General features: G+C 46.1%; 1 protein-coding gene across 2 annotated transcripts in view; it reads left to right on the plus strand.

Moving 5' to 3' along the window:
* Nucleotides 1-230: 230 nt before the first annotated feature.
* st3gal3b (ST3 beta-galactoside alpha-2,3-sialyltransferase 3b) overlaps nt 231-22,686 on the plus strand; it is a 54,537-nt gene continuing 32,081 nt past the window's right edge. Inside the window, exons 1-7 of one of the 2 annotated variants that reach the window (XM_084447126.1) lie at nt 231-385; nt 5,241-5,384; nt 12,406-12,465; nt 12,981-13,028; nt 16,045-16,087; nt 16,987-17,097; nt 17,800-17,892. In XM_084447126.1, the coding sequence (XP_084303252.1) occupies nt 5,267-5,384; nt 12,406-12,465; nt 12,981-13,028; nt 16,045-16,087; nt 16,987-17,097; nt 17,800-17,892 (473 nt within the window). In that variant the 5' untranslated portion in view covers nt 231-385; nt 5,241-5,266. The remainder of the gene's footprint in view (nt 386-5,240; nt 5,385-12,405; nt 12,466-12,980; nt 13,029-16,044; nt 16,088-16,986; nt 17,098-17,799; nt 17,893-22,686) is intronic. The other variant, XM_084447127.1, reaches the window with a different exon arrangement.

Here is a 22,686-nt window from a genome sequence, read left to right on the forward strand (position 1 = left end):
TGTGACAAGTCTTGTTGCAATTGCCCCCTGAGCTAAAATGTTTTTAATGGACAAAAATCTACAATAGGCTCTAATTAATATACAAATAACATATATGAAATCGATATTTCAACATAGGCTACAGTTTTTCACAGAAAACCACTAAGTTTATTGTAGGACTATGTTTCATGTTGTTATGCAATAAGGGTAGCTCGCTGTTGCAGAATGTAGCAAAAGGAGGGGGAGTGAGTGGGGCAGGGTGAACGTCTTGTGCTCACTGTTCGTTCGGAGGTGGATTAACATGATGGGGAAGAAAGGGGTATAGACCACGGACGTGTCGCCCACCTCCGTACCTACCAAACCTAGCCCTTTTCCCAACCCCAGGACGAAGAAGGGAGAAGACAAGGTAACGGCTTATCTAATGCTATAAATAACCAGCTACATATCTCTTAACTGTAGCCAGGCAGCTTTTGGAAAACATCTATTGAAAACGTAGCAGGCCAACGTGTAGCTAGCTAGCACTAGCAGTGGGCACCAAAATTTGGAGAACCGAGTCGCTTTTGTGGCTTTCAGCTCATTCTCATTTTAACCGTTTTTATACGCTAATGTTTAAATCATGGAAAACTGGAGATTTGGGCAATATATACTCAATACAACCAGAGTCAACATGTGTGCCACATTTTTACCTTGCGTGATACTTGCCTGTTCTGGCATAACGTTAGTCAAACGAGAGGTTGGAGTAGGTGGTCGGGCTCAGAATATTCCCTGGAACGGAAACCTACGGGACATTTCATACTGGTATTGTTTATACATTACCGTCGTACGTAGCTATATTTTCCGGCGTTGTACTCTTTGTATAAATTATAGTATTGGTAGGCTAAGGGATATGTGTTGGTAGAAGGTTTCTCATGTCACATTTCATGCAATTTTAACGTGTTTGAAACTATTTGACTTTGTTCTAGGAATTACGCGGAGCCAGGTTTTCGAAAATAACGGCTTGTGCGGTCCCGAATTCGCTAACGTCACTTCTAGCTAGCTAACGGTATACGTACTTGCCAGTCGATCAGCTGGCTGGCTGAATAGCCATGCAGCTCTCTAGAGAACGACACAAGAGAACGACACAAGAGATTTACCATTTCTAGCTACAGGTTATCTAGCTAATTGAGTCTATCTAACGTTATATTATCCAAACCTGGTGGATTGCTGTAACAATCAACCGACTGATGCAGACAGTTGCTTTGTTGTGTGTTTACTTGGCTGATTGACTATTTTGCCACGTTTTCAAGGTTCTAGTGTAGTCTTGAGAAATTATGATTAATTTGCTAGCCAGTTAACGGAATAACACAAGTGGTTCCGATATCCTAGAAATATTGCTTGCTAGTTAACGTCAGTTAACAGAAAAAGGGTCTGATAGCCTACTGGGATCGAGTCTGGTTTACCAGGCTAACTTGGACCTGCCATCTTAATGATTGGCTTGGGTTATATTACATCACTTATTTAAACTGACAGACTTTGCTTGTAAGTTACAACAATACCATCGTTCCACTCTTGAAATCTAGGCCCACACAACCAGCTGCCTTCTCGCTCACAGCTCAATAGCAGGTCTATCAGAACAGACAAAATCACAGTCTCTCTAGGTGTTTAGTGTTTGTATCTCATGTCTGGGACGGGCGCTGGCACTCAAATACACACTTGATACATAGAAGCGCACTTAAGATCTTATGTTCCTGAGACTAGAGGACAGGACGAGTGACAGTGTAATCTGACTGTGAATTATAAACCTGGTGGAGATGTATCTTCCTCAGGTCATAGCAGAATTATAGGCTTACAGCATGCTTTTAACCCATGGGTGGCATCTGCTGTCTTTGTGGATTAGTGTAATCCAGCCTCTCTATAATAGAGATCTCGGTCAGGGAAGAGAATCATATTTCCAACTTTATCTCAGTTCAATTCAAGCATGATTGAATAACTAAAAACAGTTACCGGATGCACAGTCTAGAAAAAGCTCTGTTCAATTAAGAAGCAAAGGACCACCACTCATGGTTAGTCCAATTTTAGGATAATTTAATAAATTCTCATAGCACACGGGCGGGCAGACGGACAATGGAAATTTCAGCCAAACGGCCATCATCAGCGTCAATACTGAGGAACGCTGTTTGGCTGAAACAAGTGGACCCAAACCATGCCAGGAAAATGCCCACAGCAGCATAACCGAGCCACCACACCCCGTCGCTGTAGGGGTCAGGCGTTCACGCCCGCACCGTTCTCTGGGTGTGCGCCACACATGCCCTCGCCCACTTGTGGAGACCATGGTGAAGGATGACTCATCTGACTATGTCATTTCTGTCCACATCTCTAGAACAGTACCTAACGGTTTTTGCACCACTGAACTCTCAAATGTGCATTCATTTTTGTAATGAGGCGTTTGTGCACTGCAACCTTACCATAATATTCCTCTTTATGCAGTTGTCAACGTACTGTTCTTGCTGACACAGTCTGATCACATTCTGCATTGACATCAGTCAATTGAGAAAGAGTTGCTCTTCTGCGTTTCACCCATGATGAGTACAGTCATTGATGTACTCATTCGACCACAATTTCCGACCCTATTTACTGATATCTTTCCCCTAGATCTAAAATGTAGATGCTACTTTAGTCACTGTTCCTGTTGAAACACTAGCCAGTTGAGCAGTCTGTGACCTGCTGCCAGTCCTCCTGCCATCCGGGCCCCAATAATGAACCCTCTTTTAAAAAGTCACTTAAATCCCCATGCCATCTTGATCCAAAATCAAGGTGAACTGGACCTACTCAGTATGTTAATACAGAGCATGATAGGATGTTAATTGTTTAACTGTATCATGCAGTACTGTTGATCTGCATTCGTTATGTCTACTCATTTATTCATTTTTTTTCCTTTTTGCCTTTTGCCAAAGGCAAAAGATGAAAAACGGTAAGATCTAAACATGACACTGTAAACATTTTAAAGAAATAGAGGGATTAAACATGCTACTGTATGTACAGTGTTTGACAATGTGCAAATAGTTAAAGTACAAAGGTAAAGGGAAAGAGGTGGATAACAAAAATATACTCTAAAAAAAGTACATTTATCTATGTACAGTGTTCAACAATGTGCAAGTTGAAGTATGAAGTAGGCTAAAAGATCAATATTACCTGCATAAGGGTTGTGTTCCACTTTTCTTATCGCAGCAGGTGACAAATCTTGCTGTTGTCATTGTCCATTGTGGGATTTCACCTAACAGATATGGGAGTTTGTCGATGTTTGGTTTGTTTTTCAAATCCTTTGTCTATGTGACCTGTGGGAAAATGTTTCTAATATTTCGCAGGAGGTTGAAAAGTGCAGCTCGGTTTCTATCTTATTATGTGTGCCGTGTGGGCACAGCCTGTCTTTTTTGGAGAGCTGGGACTGTCTATGGCAGACTTTCTCGATAGGCTATGCTGCTCACTACCCTCCTAGTTCTGCTCTGCATGTATTAGGCCTATCTGGTGTATAACGTTGAATGAACAAGGATGATCATTTTCCAGAATTCTGCATGCAAGAATCTCAGTTTGGTGTTTTGCACATTTTGTAAAATCTTGGTTGGTAAGTGGACCCTGCAGCTCAAGCTCACAATGGGTTATATAACTGAGTCAAGTATTTTTAGCCAGATCCTAATTCAATCAAATTCGATGTTCCTTTTGATGGCGTAATAGGCCCTTCTTGCCTTGTCTAAGTCGTTCACAGCTTTGTTGAAGTTACCTGTGGTGCTGATGTTTAAGCCGAGGTAGGTGTAGCCTAATTTTGTGTGTGCTCAGTCGAGGGCCAGAATTTATATTTGTGATCCTGGCAGCTGGCTCTTTTCATAATCCCTATAACACACCGTGGATCTCACATCATCATTCAAACAAGCTCCCTTCCAGCTAGTCACAGCTAAACCCCAACCTAATTTAGTAAAAATGGGAATTGAGAGTGGAATCTGCAGGTTGCGACATAATAATTGCATGGTGTGTTGGGTTACATTTCCCTTAACAAATACTTTCTGGATGGTAGCAAGGTAGGCTATCTGTTGTTCTATCAGAAGGATAAAAAAGACATGGGAGATGTAGCCTACATTCCCAACCCAGATATGCGTTTATCAGGACACGTGGGTGATGTGGTTCAGTGATCGGCTGAACCACATCACGGCTCGGTCTTTGTTGTAGTCAAAGTGTGAGAACCTTGGGAATGAGAGCTCCGAGGAGTCCTGTTAACTCAGATTACATCGGTGCTGGAGAGAGACGTGGGAATTAATCAAATGTTATCAGGTTTTGGACCTAGACTTGGTTATAGTTATCAGGTTTTGGACCTAGGCTTGGTTATAGTTATCAGGTTTTGGACCTAGGCTTGGTTATAGTTATCAGGTTTTGGACCTAGGCTTGGTTATAGTTATCAGGTTTTGGACCTAGACTTGGTTATAGTTATCAGGTTTTGGACCTAGGCTTGGTTATAGTTATCAGGTTTTGGACCTAGACTTGGTTATAGTTATCAGGTTTTGGACCTAGGCTTGGTTATAGTTATCAGTTATTATTTTTTGTACATGCTTTGATTGAGGACTCCCTCTTCGGCAACGCCCATCTCGGCTGTAATGGGAGCTTGTTCATATTGAATAATGAGGTGAAACGAAATGGCAATCAGGTCTGAATTGTGTCAGGCTAGCTTTATGTGGGTTTATCAGGGTTTTATTGTGAGCAGTCTGTGTGTGTTGTCCAGACTTGCCAACATGTGTCACAAATGTCACAGAAGACCGCGTTGTGATAATGGTGTTGTTGCTCTGTTAATTGATGGTTATTATTCGGGATGACACATCATAACATGAGGTTGGCTAATGTACTCCATGTTTTACAGCTGATCTTTCAGTTTCATGTTAAGCAACGGCCAACACTCCAGCTGTTGATGCTGTTATAGTTTTGAAAACAGGAAAAATGAAACTGAAAGATTAAAAATGTCTTCACCTCAGTATCCCAGTCTTTCGCCTATCAGAACTCCCTATGACAACTCCCCCATACTACAAATATTCTCACGACTCCCTTTCTTCCCTGTCTCTTCCTGTATTGCCCTACCCCCCCCCCTCTGCTCTCTGCATTCACATTTGACATTTTATTTCCCCCATGCCCCCCTCTCTCTCTTCCTGTCTCCCCTTATGCCCCCTTGCCTACTGTCACATCTCTCTTCTCCTCTCTCCTCCCTGCCTGTCACGCCCCCCCCCTCTCTCTCTCTCTCCCAGGTGATGTAGCGGATGGTGCCAGGTGAATGAGGACCATGAAGCCCACACACAAACTGCTGTTTGTCTTTTGTCCCATGCTGGTCCTGGTCTTCATCTACTACTCCTCCAGCAAGCTGCACCTGCACGTATGGGGACAGAAGCCACGTAAGGAACAACTCAGTCTCCTCATTCACCCATTCATCCATTACCCATTCATCCATTCATCAACTCCTCTTTGTGTGTCATTTCCGTCTGTCATCTTTTTATTCTTCAAACTGTTTTTGTCTGATTTTCAGTGTGTCTGCCTATCTGTGTGTTTGCCTGCCTGTCTGTTTGTCTGTCTGTCTGCTTGTCCTGTCTTGTCTTGTCTTGTCTGTCTTGTCTGTCTTGTCTTGTCTGGTCTGTCTGTCTGTCTGTCTGTCTGTCTGTCTGTCTGTCTGTCTGTCTGTCTGTCTGTCTGTCTGTCTGTCTGTCTGTCTGTCTGTCTGTCTGTCTGTCTGTCTGTCTGTCTGTCTGTCTGTCTGTCTGTCTGTCTGTCTGTCTGTCTACCAGCCTGTGTAGTTAGGGCTGTATATTCTCTCAGGTCAGGTCAGGCAGTTAGTGTGTCAGACAGGCAGACTGACAGTCAGACTCCCTGCTGGCCTCCCAGTCCCTCTCTGGGTCCCTGTCTCTCTGGGTCAGTTCTCCATTACTCCATCATTACTCTCCACTCAGCCCCCCAGTCCACTCCCAGCCCCACCCAGTCCCGGATACTCCAGGGAACCACTAACTCGATTTAACGTACGTCTGCTAGACCGTCTTGTCTCCTCCGGAGCTTCTCAACCCCTCCACCTAGCCTAAGAGCCTGGGCTTTCGCCTTTCCCATGTTGAGATCAGATTTCCCCAAGATAGGGAGGATAGAAGGATGGCTCGTCCAAGCTGTATCTAATCTACAGGATTTCCTAGAGCAGTGGTTCTCAAAGTGGGGTCTGCAAAATAATTTGCTATAAATAAATAATAATAAAAAGTGCTGTATCATTAAAAAGTGCATATCTTCAGATGGGGACCATGTGCGCCATGCTGTGAAACAAAGCAAGCATATTGTGTCCATTAACTTAACTCCCACGTTAGCTTTGGGCCAATAGAAACTCTGGTGTGATTGTGATCACGTCTATCATGAATCAGTCATTTCATTCAGGGCACCATGAACCGTTCCTGCTGCTGCTTAGCTTGGATTATCTGGTGAGCATTTGAGTCAGTCCACATTGTCAAGTGACGCTAAGCCCAAAATAGCTAAATTGAGAAAATATGAGGATAGTTATATTGTTTTTGGTTTTATTGAACACAGCGACGAGAGTCCAAAACGTGTCTTGTGTCTTCAAGTTAGGGCTAAGCGAACGAAGCAAAGGTGCAATTTGAATAGAATTATCCTCTGTTCATATAACTGTTATTAACATAAGTTACTAATATATCATCTAAGTATATATGTGGTATAAACATGACTCAAATTGAAATGGGTTTCTGTTCATCACTATGAAACAGATCTGAAGTATCTAGTTTTAAAAGTTTTAGAATAAATAATTCCAACAGCATCTATGAGTACAAACATACAGTACATAGTAAGCATATGCTTAATCAGTGTTATGATTATGACGGGCTCCTTGGAGAATGTTCCCCCCTTTAAGGAGTCCCTCCCTGGCGCCAAATGTTTGAGAACCCCTTTGGGATGGGAGGAGAGGAGGATGTTGAGACGGTCCAGACTGCCGTGAATGGGTCCCATGCATTTCCTCTAGCTCAGGAGTACTGAGCTGTTGGCTACTAATGGGTGCAGGCCGTGCCCTGTGGTCGGATCCAAACCCTCCTGGCATGCCGGGAGGATGCCGGGAGGATGTTGGTTCTGAACCAGGATGATGCAGAGGATGGGATACGTGAAGCTGGAAAAGTTGACTCCTCTCTCAGGGTGTGGAGGAGGGAGGGAGGCTGGGGGGATCTTCCCAGCTGGGTGACTGGGGTGCCCGACATTAGCCTGTTTTGAACAGTAGAGGGCGCTAGGCGATCTCCTAATTTCCAAAAATTGTTCTGTGGCTTCTGGCCTTGGCCCTACCTCATCAGCAGCAACCTGAGGAAATGTAGGCTTTGGAGCTGTGTGCTGAGCTTCTTAATGGAAATGTCTGAGTGGATTTAGACTTTTGTACTTAAGAATTTGAGGTTTAGACCTCAGACTAAGTTTGTCTTGGTTAAGCAAATCCATATATGGATAGAACGTGTTTGGAAGAAACATGGAAATAGGTTGCTTTTCTTCCAGGTGTCGGACATGATTATGATTAATTAGGAGGGCAATGTAACATGAGCAGAGACACCACGGGATATCTTGGAAGACTTGGCTGCTCTACAAACTACTATCACTCTCCCTTTAGCTATCAAGGCCCAAAGTCCCACAAAAAAGTCCCACTGTCAGCTCACCCTTCCACCCCCAGCTCATCCTGGCTTTAGCATTTGGGAAACTTCTAGATTAGTTCCATCCTTCGAAGGACAGACTTGCACAACATTGATTAGAAAAAAGGCGTCTTTTCTACAGTTTATGTTGAAATGTTCACTCATGATCAGTATAGAGGCCTTGAAGGCATTTCCATTTATGTTTCTTAACTCTCAGAGACAGATCCAACCAGTGGCATCTCTGAGGAAGTTGAGGCTTGAGTTTTTCATGGTTTAGTGTGCTTCAGTGGTACCAGATGTGGAGATTTATCAGTGTGTTTATGGAAGGGAGATAGGGAACTTGTTGACAAATCCCTCTGTATACTCTGCTGACCTGACCTGTCCCCCGCTAAGCTGCCATCTCACTTAGACCAGATTAATACACCATCCCTCTTTACCTTTTGAGGTTCTCTCTCTGTCTCTCTCTCTGCCCCCCCCATCCCCATACTAGCTAGTAGTGCACTTTAATGTGTTGTGGTAGTGAATTATTGTGTTTTTTCTGTTAAGATCACTTTGCTATTCAAAGCTTCTAGACGAATGTGCATTTGGCTGCTGGTTATTTGGTCAGGTATTTGTTCGAGATTTTGAATGTCAATGGGACTAATCTTGTTCCATGAAGCTTAAATAAGAATATACAAAACATCCCCCAACCTCTAGGCCAAGGTTTGGGAACTTGGCTCCAGACCCACATTTGGCTCCTTTAGTACTCATCTTTGGCTCCCATGCAAATCTGTAAAAATATATTGGCCAATACAATTTACAATAAATAGCCTAATACAAAACCAGTGATAATATTGGGTTGAAAAAATAAATATACCAAAATCAACTGAACAACGTCGAGGTTTGGTTTGGAATGCAGCCAAATATCAGTCTGTCTGACACAAGCACAATGTGGACAGCTTGTGGAATGTATCTTTCTTATTTAAAAAAAAAAAATGGCAGGATGGCATTATGTTTCCGGGTTGTCTGTCCGTCCGCACCATTCTTGTTAACGTGATATCTCAAGAAAGGCTTGATGGAATTTCTTCAAATTTGACCAGAATGTCCAGTTGGACTCAAGGAAGAACTGATTCGATTTTGGTGGTCAAAGGTCAAGGTCACTGTGTCTTCACGAGGCGTTTTTGGCCTGGTGAAGGTGATATCTCAGGAGGGCTTGAGGGTGGGCCCAGGGCGCATGGAATATTACATGAATATATAGTCGTCGTTTTTTTTTCACATTTTCATGCACCGTATGATGTCTAGTGTTGGTTTTGCTTCAGCTTAGATCCACCAATCAGAGATAGACCTCTGTATTGCGTCTGTCACCAATCAGAGTGCCCTGAGCTTCTATAGATATCCAAACGCTCTGCACAGTGGGCTAATATGCGACTCATCAGGTCATATTTTTTGTAGGTCTATACTACATAGCTGAAGCCAAAATGATATTGAATAATCTTTATCTGATCAATAATATGTAGATTTTCATTTACATGGCACTCCTAATTCCCAGTCTATAGACTTAATAACTTGCATTTAACTACATAATAACTTGCATAATTGAGGTCATTTTGTCAAGTTTTCCATAAGCTCCGGTAACCACACAAACAGGCTAAACCCAAGGCAGAGTCCATAAATATCTCCACCCCGGCAGGAGCTTTTCAAAAGGGCCGCTGACAGCGACTCCGCTTTCAGGGTTGCCATGTGGACAGGAAAACCGGAGTGTTTGCTTGCGTCCTGACGATTCCCAATCCAGTGAAGCTGAAAGCTCCGGCCCCGTCGTTTTCATTGGCTGAGAGCCTGATAGGCCCTGGACCAAGACGTCCTATCTGCTTTAGTTATTGAAAATAGCGATCTCCATCGATGGATTAATCATTTTTACTTACTTAATGCTGTAGGACCACTAATAATAAATATAGCCTACATAACATCTGACAGTATTAACATGGATTAACAGATTAGATTTTGGTGGTCAAAGGTCAATATCACTTGACTTAAGGTTCATGTTTAGAGCAACCTGACTTTTGGCGGAGGCATACATCCACAAAGTGCTATTTCTAGTTTATTTAAAAAAATAAAAAAAAGTTTTTACTAACATTAGTGTAGCATGGGCCAACTTAGAACCCATTAAATTTTGGAGCGGATACGAATCACGAGGCAGGTTTTCCATTTATTTTTTGGGGACTAGGATTACGCAAAAACTACAGTGAGTTTACCCAATTCAACTTGGTTACAAAATGCATTAATGGGCAGAGGCCTGTGCACTCTGAGCACCCTTTCTAGTTTAGTTATGCCATCAGTAGGCTACTAGTGGAGATTTTCTCTGTACAAGGCCCAGACCTAACTAGAAGCCTGAGTAAAAGTTAAAGAAATAAGTGGTACAATTCAGGAATAAAATCACTAGAAAAAACTGAGAGACTGTGACCCTTACGCATTCATGGCTAACGCAACTGGCTTGCCGTTATGTTTTGTCTGCAGTGAAAAATCCTCCCACATAGGAAGATCAATATTGAGACTTGATTTGCCAGTGTTTGTCATCTTCCAAAGTCGGAGGTACACATTCTTTTCTGGTGAAAACTAGCTCTGGCTGTCGTAAAGGTTCCTGACAAACTAGCCACTGACTTACCACCACAACTACTTAAATAATTCACTTGTAAGCTGTGTTCCATTCCGTTGCACTAACTACAGGCTGCCAAGGGCACACTTTTCCCCAGGGGACATGATCTACCCAGCAACCACAGCCTCACACCTGATCATGTGAGTGTTGTCATTCCTCAGGCAACTGGAGAGGATGTTTGACCGTCTATAAAGCTGCTGTGACAGGAAGACCCCAGTGTGCTCATCACTTCACTCTATATGAAGGTGTGAAGGGTCTAGTTTCCCCCTCTGGTCATGATTATCACCGCTCAACTACTGCTGACACACACATGCACACACACGTGCACACACAGTATACACACACAAAAAGAATCACTCCTCAACTTGTGGTAGCCAACCTGACCACAGAGACACATTACTAAATGTTAAGTACAGGAAGTTGTCAGATGGGGACAATAATGTAAGGGAGGAAAAGAGGAATCAGAAGTTGAAAGAAACCACAAATGCCACAGCCGGGCTGCTATCTAGAGACAACCCCTTACTTACATACTGTACGTACGTACAGTACCGTTTTTAGGCCACCACCAAAGAAAATAATGTTTGAAGGTATTTACCAGGGCAGTAAGTGTTTATTTGCTTGTAAAAACACTACTGTATATAAAACATTGGAATAAACACAAATAAACATTAATACAAAAATTTATACAAATATCTTAAGAATATAAAACAACAGTAGCTGTCCATGGTAGGTTGGCAGTCTGAAGAATCTGAGGCACTCTGTGAATTAAAAATAACCTTTATTGAATCATGGACCAAAATATGCATTTCTTACATATACATTCATACTGTATATACCTACCTACATACCTACCTATAAGGCCTAGCATTACAATGTTATTAGCATGGCAGAGATGGAGAGCAAGACTTACACATACTGATAGATTCTCTTGAGTTGCCATTGTATATGAGTGGCTGTGTACTTAAACCACCACAGTGACCCCGAGCTGTAACTCTGCTGGTGGGGATGAAGTATTTGGTTGGCAGGTCCTCCCCAGAGCCCAGGTCAGCCCTTAGCCCTGTCACCCTCAGCCCCACTGTCACCCAGGTGTGGCTGGAACAGGACACCCAGTGTCTCTGCTTCTGGTAGCTGGCTCGAGGGTGTTTGTGTGTGTGTGTCGGTGTGCTGTATCTCTGTGAGCGCGAGTATGTGCACGTGTGTGTGTGTGTGTGCTGGCAAGGTGATAGGGGTTGCACCTGTTTCATACAGTAGGGTGAATGTTGTGTATACAGAGTGAATACCTTATTGGAGGGAGAAGGCTAGGGGGGGGGGGGTTGGCTTAATGCAACATGCCAAGGATATGTCGAGCTTGTGTGGCTTTGACAGCATACAATGGCAGTTTTCGGTACAGTTTTTGAAGTGGTGGTGCTCGATTAAATTCTTTTGGCAGGGTAGAATTATTAGACATGTTTTGCTTTCCCTACCATATTCCTATTGTTTTTTTTACCTCAGGCTTTGCAGCTGAGTTTGTGCTTCATCATCACTACAGGATAAGAGAACCCAGTGACGGCTGTCCCCTGTTTATTTAGACAGAGGAATATTTTCAGCTTTGAACGACTTGCCTACTTCCGGGGCGGCTCCGTTTGAACCACCTCACCCGCGTTGCGCAAGCAAGCCGTCACACTCCTCGTCTGTTGCTCCAAGTTACAAATTAAAAAGACAAATCTGCGAGAGGAACCGGGGAGGAAACGCGAAGCTTTCGCCAAACGTTTATGATAACAAACAAAGGGGGGTTGGGGAGGGAGGGGCCAAGAGGTAGCGAACGCGTCGTCCTCTCTTGAACGCAGCCCATTTGTCAACGGCTGTGTCAGCATCCCAAACGGTCAGACCTGACTCGGAGCTCAAAGGGCTAGTCTTTACTCTTTTTAGGAGGAGGTGCTCTCCTCTGTTCTGAAGTTTGAGAGGGGAGTCTAGATTGGAAGAGTTCCCAGTCTGTGTGTGTGTGTGCGCGCGCATGTGTGTGTTCATAAGTTTGTCAGTGTGTACTTTCCCACTCTTCTTCCTCTCTGTCCTCCCTCTTCCCTCATCTCTTCATAATCTCCACCCTGTCACCATCCAAACTCCTCCCCTGTCATCATAACCTCCACCTTTGGTTTACAGAGAAGGATCCTGAGCCCACAGTCAGTGTGGCGGCCCCCACTAGGAGTCCCAGCACCCCAGGTAGACGAGCCCAGGCTCGGGCTGACAGTCGGGTGCTAGAGGGGTGCTACCAGGGCTGCTTTGGGGGCTCCTTCTGGATCATCAGATCTCTGCTGCTAACACCAAAACCACAAAAGCCTTGCATTTCATACCTCTCATCTGAATTTGTAGTTCCTCTTTCTTATGGGAATGTAAACTTTGTCCTTATAATGTGGACTTTACCGGGCGGTACCTTTTATAGAAATCATAACAACCACAACATGGGCACCACTAAAGCGTTTGGGTGTCTACTGGAGGCCACGCCCACCACGGTGAGGGACGGGGGCCATCTTGATTTGGGACGAGGACGTCTGGTTTTAATTGAACCTGTAGGACTAATCCACTAACCTCTATCCTTCTCTTCCTCATCCTCTTCTTGAGTTTAGGACTTGTGTTCTGTCGCCCTCTCCGAGAGGGCCGTTTCAGACGCAAGCCCTAGCAACGGTCGTTACAGACCCCGGCCGGGCGCCATAGTAACACACCCTCTTGTGTTTCAGAGTTGGAAACGGACAATGCTCTCACCGTGGGACAGATAGTAGGCTCAGGTACACTCCCCCATCCTCTTCCTCTTCTGAGCACTGAGACAGAACTCTGAGGGAGAACTTCCTGAAACACATATCGTACCTCAGCGGCCATGTTTGGAGGGGCGCGCCATGTGAATTAAGTTATGCGGAGCCATTTTGTTGTTTTGGAACTGGTCTGAAGAGCATGCATATATCTTAAAGCCAAATCAGACTCTAGGGCTGAAAACACGCTGTTCTTTGAGAGCAAGCAACCAGATAAATGTTTTATCTTGTAAATCAGTACATCTTTCAAGTTCTGAGTCAAATTTGAGTCATCAGCCTGTCCTTTTAAAGTTCACTCACATTGTCATGGTGCCAAACTCTGCTTAACTGGATAATGTCTTTTTAACCTTTATTTATCCAGATTAGCATTTACCATCAATCACTTTTACAAGAGAGACCCAGAATGCCATGTTTGGTAACTCAGTAACTCAGTTACCAAACATGACATTTTGACAGACAGATAAATTATCAAATTTGTGGCTCGTCCCTATTGGGTGGTGTTCCTATCGATTATAGTCGTGGCTCATCCTCATTGGGCAGTTTCCTCCCAACATAGTGGGGCCGTCCAGACCCTCGACAAGTCTCTGTGTCACTGCCCAGCTTTACGCAGGCCTCAAACCCTCACCTGACCGCTGATATCTCCCTCTGAGGAACAGGCTAGTTCACAGGCCCCCTAGCTTCATTTTGAATAGTTACAGTGATCAATTCAGGCCTCTAATTTCAGTGATTTCTTTGTGCTTTTTCCTCACAAACTGTATCCCCGAATCTGTGTGGCTTAATGTTTGTCCAGGGGTCATATTTACTTTTCGTGTCCCTGTGAGATTGAGCAAGGCTGCGAGCCTCCCTCTCTAGACTAGTGTCAACTTTGACCCCAACATAGACCCCCCTGGAGTTAAGTCAATACCCATCAGCCCCGTCACCTTCCTCTGCTGTAAGGTTGTAGTTTGGCCCAGCAGTGCCCTCTACTGGTGGCGGTGAGAGGTGCAGCCATGGTGTGATGAGGGCCTGGGTCTTGGCTGACCAGTGTGGGTGAGGCAGAGACACAGAAGTTGAGCAGGGGTTCTGGTGTTAAGGGTGGGTGTGTTTTCAGGTTTGAGTGTGCTTTCAAGGCCCTGCTTCCTCGCTGTCCGCCCGAGTGCTCCCTGCTCTGCACTGGCTTCCACCCGCTGCCTTACACACACACACACACACACACACACACACACACACATACACACACGCACAACACACACTCACAACACACACACGCAACCACACACACCATATCTCTCATTGCTGCTTCATTAAAAGCCATGGCCAAGAGCTGCATCCCTCGAGGCAGTTCTCTGACTCTCTCCCCTAACCACCCACACTGCTCTCCTTTCCTCTCTCTCACTCTCTCTCCCTCTCTCTCTCTCCTTCTCTTTCGTCCTCTCTAGCATCCTGCTGAAGACAGCACAACTACAGGAACACGCCTTCCTCCTCTCTTCTCTCCTTCCCAACTACTATCTGGATAAAATATATTTTAAATGACACAAATGTGATGTTAAGTTCCTGGTAAAGACAGAGGTCTGGACTGCTGTAGCTGATATTACTGTCACATCTCATAGTGACAGCTTTACAGCCATACAGGCCTGCTACAGCATAGATGCCTGGGGACTCCTGGATCTGTATGCAAACCTGTCTTAGAATAATACGCATGACTCAGGTTTATTAGCTATAGCTTCATTGTTCATGAACTGAAGTCACAATCATGAACTAGTCACAATGATAATCATAAATAAACCTATATCCAGTAGGACTGAATTATTCAATAACGGCTGGTTAGTATTCTATAACAAACATGTAATATTACCATAATATACAATTATGATATAGTATACTATAACATAAGCTATTAAATGACAGGTGTCTTGTGGAGGGGCCATGCAGGTAGGTCTTAGTAGAGATGCAGCAGTAGTCTTGTGCTCTGTCTCCTTATTGGGTAGAACTGACAACAGCTCTTCATCAGGCACCTATGGGCGGGCTGCATAGGTGAACCTCGACCATGACCTCGACCGCCGTTTTAAAACCCTCATTTGAACTTTGAACTCAACGGAATGTTGTTGGCTGGCTTCTCCTCCTAACCCTGCTTTTTAAACCGCCAATGCCTCCTGCTTCAACTCTTCCTCTAACCCTAATGCTTCTTTTACTGAGATTTTATTGATTTTTTTTACTGCCCTTGTTTTGTTCATTTAAAAACTGTATTATGAACATGCCGGGCTGCTTTCGTGGTGAGAGATGAGATGATGTAGTCAACACTGCAGGCTGTTGGTTGACTGTATGTCCCCCTTAGCTCCTGGTTGACTGTATGTCCAAGATATCCCTCAAAGCTGCTGGTTGACTCCATGTCTAAGATGACCCTCATAGCTGTTGGCCTTGTGAGACCGTCCCGATCTCGTGAGCTCACATTCTGTTTCTCTCCGCAGATCTGTCTGGACTTCCCCCTATCTAAAACGATTTCTAGAGATTGCGTTTGCAACCCGGCCAATCAGGACTGCATTCTAATTGCTGTTCCGTCCCCCAGTGGAACGCAGCCCTTGATTGGTTCCCGTAGTTGCAGACGTGAAATACAGGCTGTCATTGGCAAAACAGTCATGGCGTCTCCCGAAGCACAGAGCGGTAACATTAGTAGAACACATAGCCTAAGTGCAGTTATTCCAGAGATGGACTCAATAACAACAATTAAACAAGTACAAGATTTTGAGTTTGTCGTTCAAAACAAGTACTCCGACCCATTGAAATCCTTCTAGATGGGGAGAAGTCCAGACTGACCTACAGAGAGAACCAGAATGTGAGCTTGTGAGATCAGGGTTGTCTCACAAGGCCACACAGCTGCTGGTTGACTCCATGTCTACGATGTCCCTCATAGCTGCTGGTTGGCTCTCCATAGCTGTTATCCGTCTCCCTCATAGGTGCTAACGGGTCTGAATCTGGTTTAACTTTTTTTCCTTCTCCTACATCTCTCTGTCTCTAGTGCACGACAAGCAGGGCTTTCTGCTGAATCTGGATGGAAAGCTGTAAGTAAATCTTTATTTTTAAAAAAGTTATTTTGTTTTACTTAAAGGTTTCAGATTTTCATAGCCACTGGGCTATAATGAACTAACTGTACCACAGACAAAGTCTCATATTTCCAGGCGGGGCGGCTGTACAGTGTAGCTCAGGAGGTAGAACGGGTCGTCCAATGATCGTAGGGTCGGCGGTTCGAATCCCGCCTCCTCCTGTCCACATGTCAAAGAGTTCTTGGGGCAAGACACTGAACCCCAAACTGCTCCCAATGAGCAGGCTAGCACCTTGCATGGCAGCTGCCGTAATTGGTGTGTGAATGTGTGGGAATGAGAGGCCATTGTAAAGCGCTTTGGATGTAAGTGCAGTCCATTTACCATTCACCTGACTAGACCAAATATCCAGAACCTGATTTTTGCTGACCCAGAGCTGGTGTTCAGAGCATCATAGTCCCAGGCAGTGTAGTCTGATTCTTGGATTAGATCATTTAGAAGAAGGGAGATCCAGAAAATAATCCAGGCCTAATAGTGAACATGTTACCCTGTGTCCTTCTGACTGGCCTCACTGCTCCTCTCATATAAACATTGAGTCTCATTGGACTTTTCTACCTTAACTTGACACCAAGTCGTCAAGGTTGATGAGTGATAGGGCGATAAGACAATTAATTATTCGATGAGAAATGGCTTTTCAAATGTTTGTTTGAATTTAAATCAGTGTTGGATTTAGTTCTACAGGTCCTTCACCATTACAGATGTGTGTGTGTGTGCGTGCGTGCATGTTTGTTTATGTAGGTGTGTGCGTGCGTGCGTGTGAATGAATGTACAGTATACGTGTGTGAATGTGGGTGTTTGTGTGTGTGTGTGTGTGTATATTGGTCTGTAACAGGCTTGACACTCTTGTTCTACACTGCCAGAGCAGAGCTGGCCCCCGCCCCTCGTCACCCGGCCCCATGGCAACCAGACCATAATCTCATCATCACCCCGGGCCCTGTAGGCCCCGTCCGTCCTCACCCTGCCCTCACACTGTAAGCAGGCCCCAGGAAGGAGGGCGGGAGAGTTTATGGTGGCGTCCTACCATCTGGGTGCAGCAAACAGAGCTGTCTACAACGGTGTGCCGTAGCGTACCGCTAACGTTAGCTAGCTAGCTGCTGACCTCATTAGTATCAGGGTATTGATGTGAGTGTTAGCAGGGAGAAGACATACACACACACACACACACACACACACACTACCATCCAGACTTAGGTGGCGATGTGCTGCCTGATCGAAATCCATTGATCTCTCAGTGTCCGTTCAGCTATTCAGTCTTCAACTATTCAATCTATCTTTTTTCCCCTCCCTCCCTCCCTCTCTGCTCCCCCTCCCTCCCTCCCTCTCTGCCCCCTTCTTCCTCTCCTCTCTGCTCCCTCTCTTCCTCTCTGCTCCCTCCCTCCCTCTCTGCTCCCTCTCTTCTCTCCTCTCTGTTCCCTCTCTTCCTCTCCTCTCTGCTCCCTCCCTCCCTCTCTGCTCCCCCTCCCTCTCTGCTCCCTCTCTTCCTCTCCTCTGTGCTCGCTCTCTTCCTCTCCTCTGTGCTCCCTCTTTTCCTCTCCTCTCTGCTCCCCCTCCCTCCCTCTCTCTCTTCCTGTCTGCTCCCTCCCTCCCTCCCTCCCTCTCTGCTCCCCCTCCCTCCCTCTCTGCTCCCTCTCTTCCTCTCCTCTCTGTTCCCTTCCTTCTTCTCCTCTCTGCAGGCCAGCGGAGCTGTCATACAAGTATGGCAACCTCAGCGAAGGAATGTGCAAGCCGGGCTACGCGGCGGCCAAGATGACCACCATCTACCCAAAGTGAGAACAACCTCCTCCTCTCACTCTTCTTCTTCACTTCCTCCTTCTCATCTTCATCCCCCTCTCTCTCTGCATCCCCCGTTTTCTCCTTTTGGGCCGGGAGCTCTCGGGTGCATCTGAGTCGTCTTTCCCGTTCCTTCTCTCATCCGCTCACCTCGGGACGGGCGTTCATGCTTACGGTAGGTGTTGCTCATCCTAGAGGAGAGGACACGAGGAGACTGAGGGAGCCTATTGAGCCGCCCACCCCCCCCCCCCCCTCTCTCCGGTAGATGTGGTGTGTGCCACCATGTCCTCCTCCCTCTTGCCAGTCAGCTTGTCCTGAGGGGACTCGGTCAGACAGGCGACCACATTCCCACGCCACATTCCAACACTGCAGCTCTCATTAACCTCCCCCCCCACAAGCACTAGTCATTCCAGACTGGGCCTGTTCTTGTCAGCTGTCCTTCCACACAACAGCCCCTCAGTCTCTGCCCCTACAGTAAGTCTGTTGTGAGACCCCCCTGATCATGCTCCCATCATGCTCTCTGTTTGAAGCCTGCCCCCAAGGCGCTCTCCCTCCCTCCGAGGGGCACCTACCCCCCTGCGCAGCACGGCGGCATGACTCATCACTTCCTGGTCCTGCTCATGACACGACCCGTGGAACCCCCCCGAAGGCCCTGTCACTGGGTTGTTTCATCTCGAACCCTCCCCTCTCCTCTCATGCTATAGGTCATTGTTCTATGGCTATTCAGCGACGATATGGATCAAAGAGAAGCTCTTTTCTTCTGGACTGTGACTCATTGTGGTTTCCACTATAGAAATCTTCTTTCAATGAGGCTATATTTGTGCATACAGATTGGTCATGTTCATGTGATGGCGCCTGTGATGTCGGGAAAAGTCAATGACTGGACTGGGTGGGAAACTAACCCTGTTCTGGACCGCTTTGATGTTGGGGGGGGGGATGTGGGGGGAACAACCAAAGTGAGCCTTTAAGAGATTTTCCCTCCAGAACCTCCAGATGATTATTTGACCTGTGGAAAGAACCTTTGACCTTCTTGGCCGCGCCCGTACAGCACAGGAAGAGGGAAGGGGTAGAGGCAGTCTGGAGGGGGTCAATTACAGCGGCCATTTTATTATTATTTTTTATTTAACCTTTGTTTAACAAGGTGTGGAGCGTCATTGAGATTAATAATCTCTGTTTCAAGAGTGTCCTGGCCAAGACAGGCAGCAGTACAATTATGCTGCAGACGTAAAACAAACGTATAACAAATAAAAACCAAAGCAAATGACAAAATCATAAGATGAAAACTATTCATCAGCATTCAAAACATCGAGAGCCAGATGTACTCACTTCCATATCATTTAAAAACACTTTAAATGCATCCAGTGAGACCAGCTCCCGAAGATCCAGGCAATTTCACAACTGACTCCAAGCAGAGGGAGCCATATTAGTTAGAGTTAATCTGGTTTCGAGGCCCAGGCCCCCTGTTCTGGCCAAGAGTGTTAACGATGTCCCCAACCACTTCCTCTAATCATCCACACGTGTCGGATCAAAGTTCCCCACAACCCCACGACCTGCCAGAACGGTCTGATTTCTACCATCTTCCTCTGCTTTCTCTCTCTCTCTCTCTCTCTCTCTCACACACACACACACAGACGCACACACACACAGACGCACACACACACACAGACACTCGCGTGAACTCACACCGGTCAATTAGCACGATTAATGGCCGAGGATCACAGTCTGTGTTAGTATGTGCGTGTGCGCATGTGGCGTGCGTTAGCATGTTCTCGACCGTGATGTGTGCCATGTGTGTCGTAGGAAGCAGAATCTCAATCACGGTGATATTGCAGGGATCAGATTTCGTGCGGTTGCACGCTGGTTGGTTTGTTTGGCGGAGGTGTTACCACAGAGTTGGAGCTTCCTCATTATTCTGAGCCTGTAGAAACCCTCACTTCCTCTTTGGGCCGGAGAACTCCCCTGCCCACTTCCTGTCCTCTTCCTGGTGTGATCCGAGGCGCTTCCTCCTCGTCGGGCCCTTTCTTCCTTGTTTGTCCTCTGAAGGTCAGGCCTTTCCAAATCACATTTGTTTTCAACCTCCCACTCGCTTGTCTTCTCTTTTATCCTCTCCCCTCCTCTCCTCCTCCCTCCTCTACGCTCTCCCCTCCTCTCCTCCTCCCTCCTGTACGCTCTCCTCTCCACCTCCCTCCTCTACGCTCTCCCCTCCTCTCCTCCTCCCTCCTCTACGCTCTCCCCTCCTCCCCTCCTCCCTCCTCTACGCTCTCCCCTCCTCTCCTCTTCCCTCCTCTACGCTCTCTCCTCCCTCCTCCCCTGTCCCTTCTCAACGTTTCCCCTCTGCTCCTCTCTCACCTTCCTCTCCTCTTCCACCTCCCCTCCTCCCCTCCTCTCGCCCCCCCTCCCCAGCTTGTCCTAGCTGTTTGTGTTGTAGCTCTAAATCACGTTGTGTCAGTGAACCTGAGCCCAGCGGTTATGAAAATATGGCCTCCAGTGAGAGATGGACCTGCCAAGGAAACCAGCAGCACAATGCTCTCCACCTTCCCTGCTTCAGCCACATGTAGCCTGTCTGTCTGTCTGTCTGTCTGTCTGTCTGTCTGTCTGTCTGTCTGTCTGTCTGTCTGTCTGTCTGCCTGTCTGTCTGTCTGTCTGTCTGTCCATCCATCTCTACCTACCTGTCTGTCTGTCTGTCTCTGTCCATCCATCTCTACCTGTCTGTCTGTCCATCCATCTCTACCTGCCTGTCTGTCTGTCTGTCTGTCTGTCTGTCTGTCTGTCTGTCTGTCTGTCTGTCTCTGTCCATCCATCTCTACCTGTCTGTCTGTCCATCCATCTCTACCTGCCTGCCTGTCTGTCTGGCTGTCTGTCTGTCTCTGTCCATCCATCTCTACCTGTCTGTCTGTCTGTCTGACTGTCTGTTGTTAATTAAATCTCAGTCTCCCCAATGTGTTACCCCCACCATTTGTTATTTTCTGTTTTCCTACCTGACTGTTCTTCTTCAGTTGATTAATTTACAACTTGTGTAAACTAACTGTGTAGTTTGTTCTCATAGAAAACCATTTGTTTCTGTGTGACATCACTTCCCTGTCCTGTTCGTCCTGATTGACGTCACCTCCTCTCCCACGATTATAAGACTACACTCCCTCGTTCATTCAAGTGTTCTGAGCGTGGGAAACACTTCCTGTTCAGAATCCGTTTTGCAAATCGTAATAAAACTAACGTCTTTGTTTGAACCCAGTTTGACCGACCACTCGCGTGTTCTTTGATTCTCTAACTTAAACCAAGTTATATTTTCATTCATACTGTCTTTCTGTACAACTGTCTAACCCTCTATCTCTATGTCCATCTGTGCCTACCTACCTACCTACCTGTCTGTCTGTCCGTCTACCCGTCTACTGCCCTGACAGTCCTGGCTACTCTGCTCCTCTGTGTCCCTTTCTCAGGCTGTGTGTGTGTGTGTGTGTGTGCGTGTGTGCGTGTGTGCGTGTGTGCGTGTGTGCGTGCGTGCGTGCGTGCGTGCGTCGGGTGATTTGAGGATAGCGGGAGAAGGCCAGACGTCTCTCTTTCTCCGCCCCCCCCCCCCCCCCCTCCTAGGTGTCCGCCCTTCTCAGGGACCAAAGTTCTCTGATAAGCTGACAGCAGCTGGGTCCATCTTCGGTCATCGTTGTTTATCACATTTCACACTCTGATAGAAGAACACGATGTCTAATGATTTAACTGACAAATGAAATTGCAGGGTGGTCTCGCTTCATATTGAAATTAATTCGAACCGTCACTGTAAAGATTCCTCTAGTGTCTCACTCCAACTTTCGCTTCCTCTCTCTCTCTCTCTCTCTCTCTCTCTCTCTCTCTCTCTCTCTCTCTCTCTCTCCTCCCTCCCTCCCTCCCCTTTCTCCCCCCCTCCTCCTGATCTCAGTGTCTGTGTGGGTTGTCAGTCTGTCAGCATTGGGATGGTGGTGTAAGTAATGGTTGGATAGAAAATAGCATGACTGAGGTCACAAACACATACACACACACACACACTGGGGTCAGCCAGCCAGATGTTGCTGAGGACATGTGGTGTTACATTGTTGCCTGCGCCCCACGGCCCTAACCTAGGCTTGCCTGTGTGCGTGTGTGCGTGCGTGCGTGCGAGAGCTAGAGAGAATGTCTTGTAACTGACTGTCAGTGTAAACATCACGGGGGCCTCACTGTGTAAGCACCGTCAGCCGACTCTCACCCACTCCTAGGCTGGTGTTGTACCAAGCACAATTTTAGTTTGACACAATTTTTGACACAATTTTAGTTTAGTTGCTTCTTAGTTGCTTCGTATAACACCACCGGAAACTCATCTGAAATGTACGCTTGCTGCACACTAGATTCTCAAATCTTAATCGAAAAACATGGGAGACCACCGACATAACGACAGATTGAACAGATTTGTAATATTTTAATCGTTAGAATCCACACACACCAGATGATTCATTCAAGTCGCAGGACCACACACTGGGCGATAATACTGAATCATTTCGGAGTGGCGGTTCCAGGGACTTTGGATCTCACAGAAACTCACATGATCAAATGTGACTTCAGATCACGAGAAACGTTGAGCCTGCAGGAATGGAAAGATGCTCCATAGCTGCAACGTATTCAAAGAACGAAACGAAATTAAATGATCAATTAGAACAGGACTTCTCGTTGAACCTTCCCCCTAGTCCAGCGTGCGTGTGTGTGTGTGTGTGTGTTAGGGCTGGGTATCATTTCAAAAATTACGATACCAGTACCAATACCAGTACCCTTAAAGTGATACCGATACC

The sequence above is a fragment of the Borostomias antarcticus genome, assembly GCF_949987555.1.
Source record: "Borostomias antarcticus genome assembly, chromosome: 12".
Taxonomy (NCBI): domain Eukaryota; kingdom Metazoa; phylum Chordata; class Actinopteri; order Stomiiformes; family Stomiidae; genus Borostomias; species Borostomias antarcticus.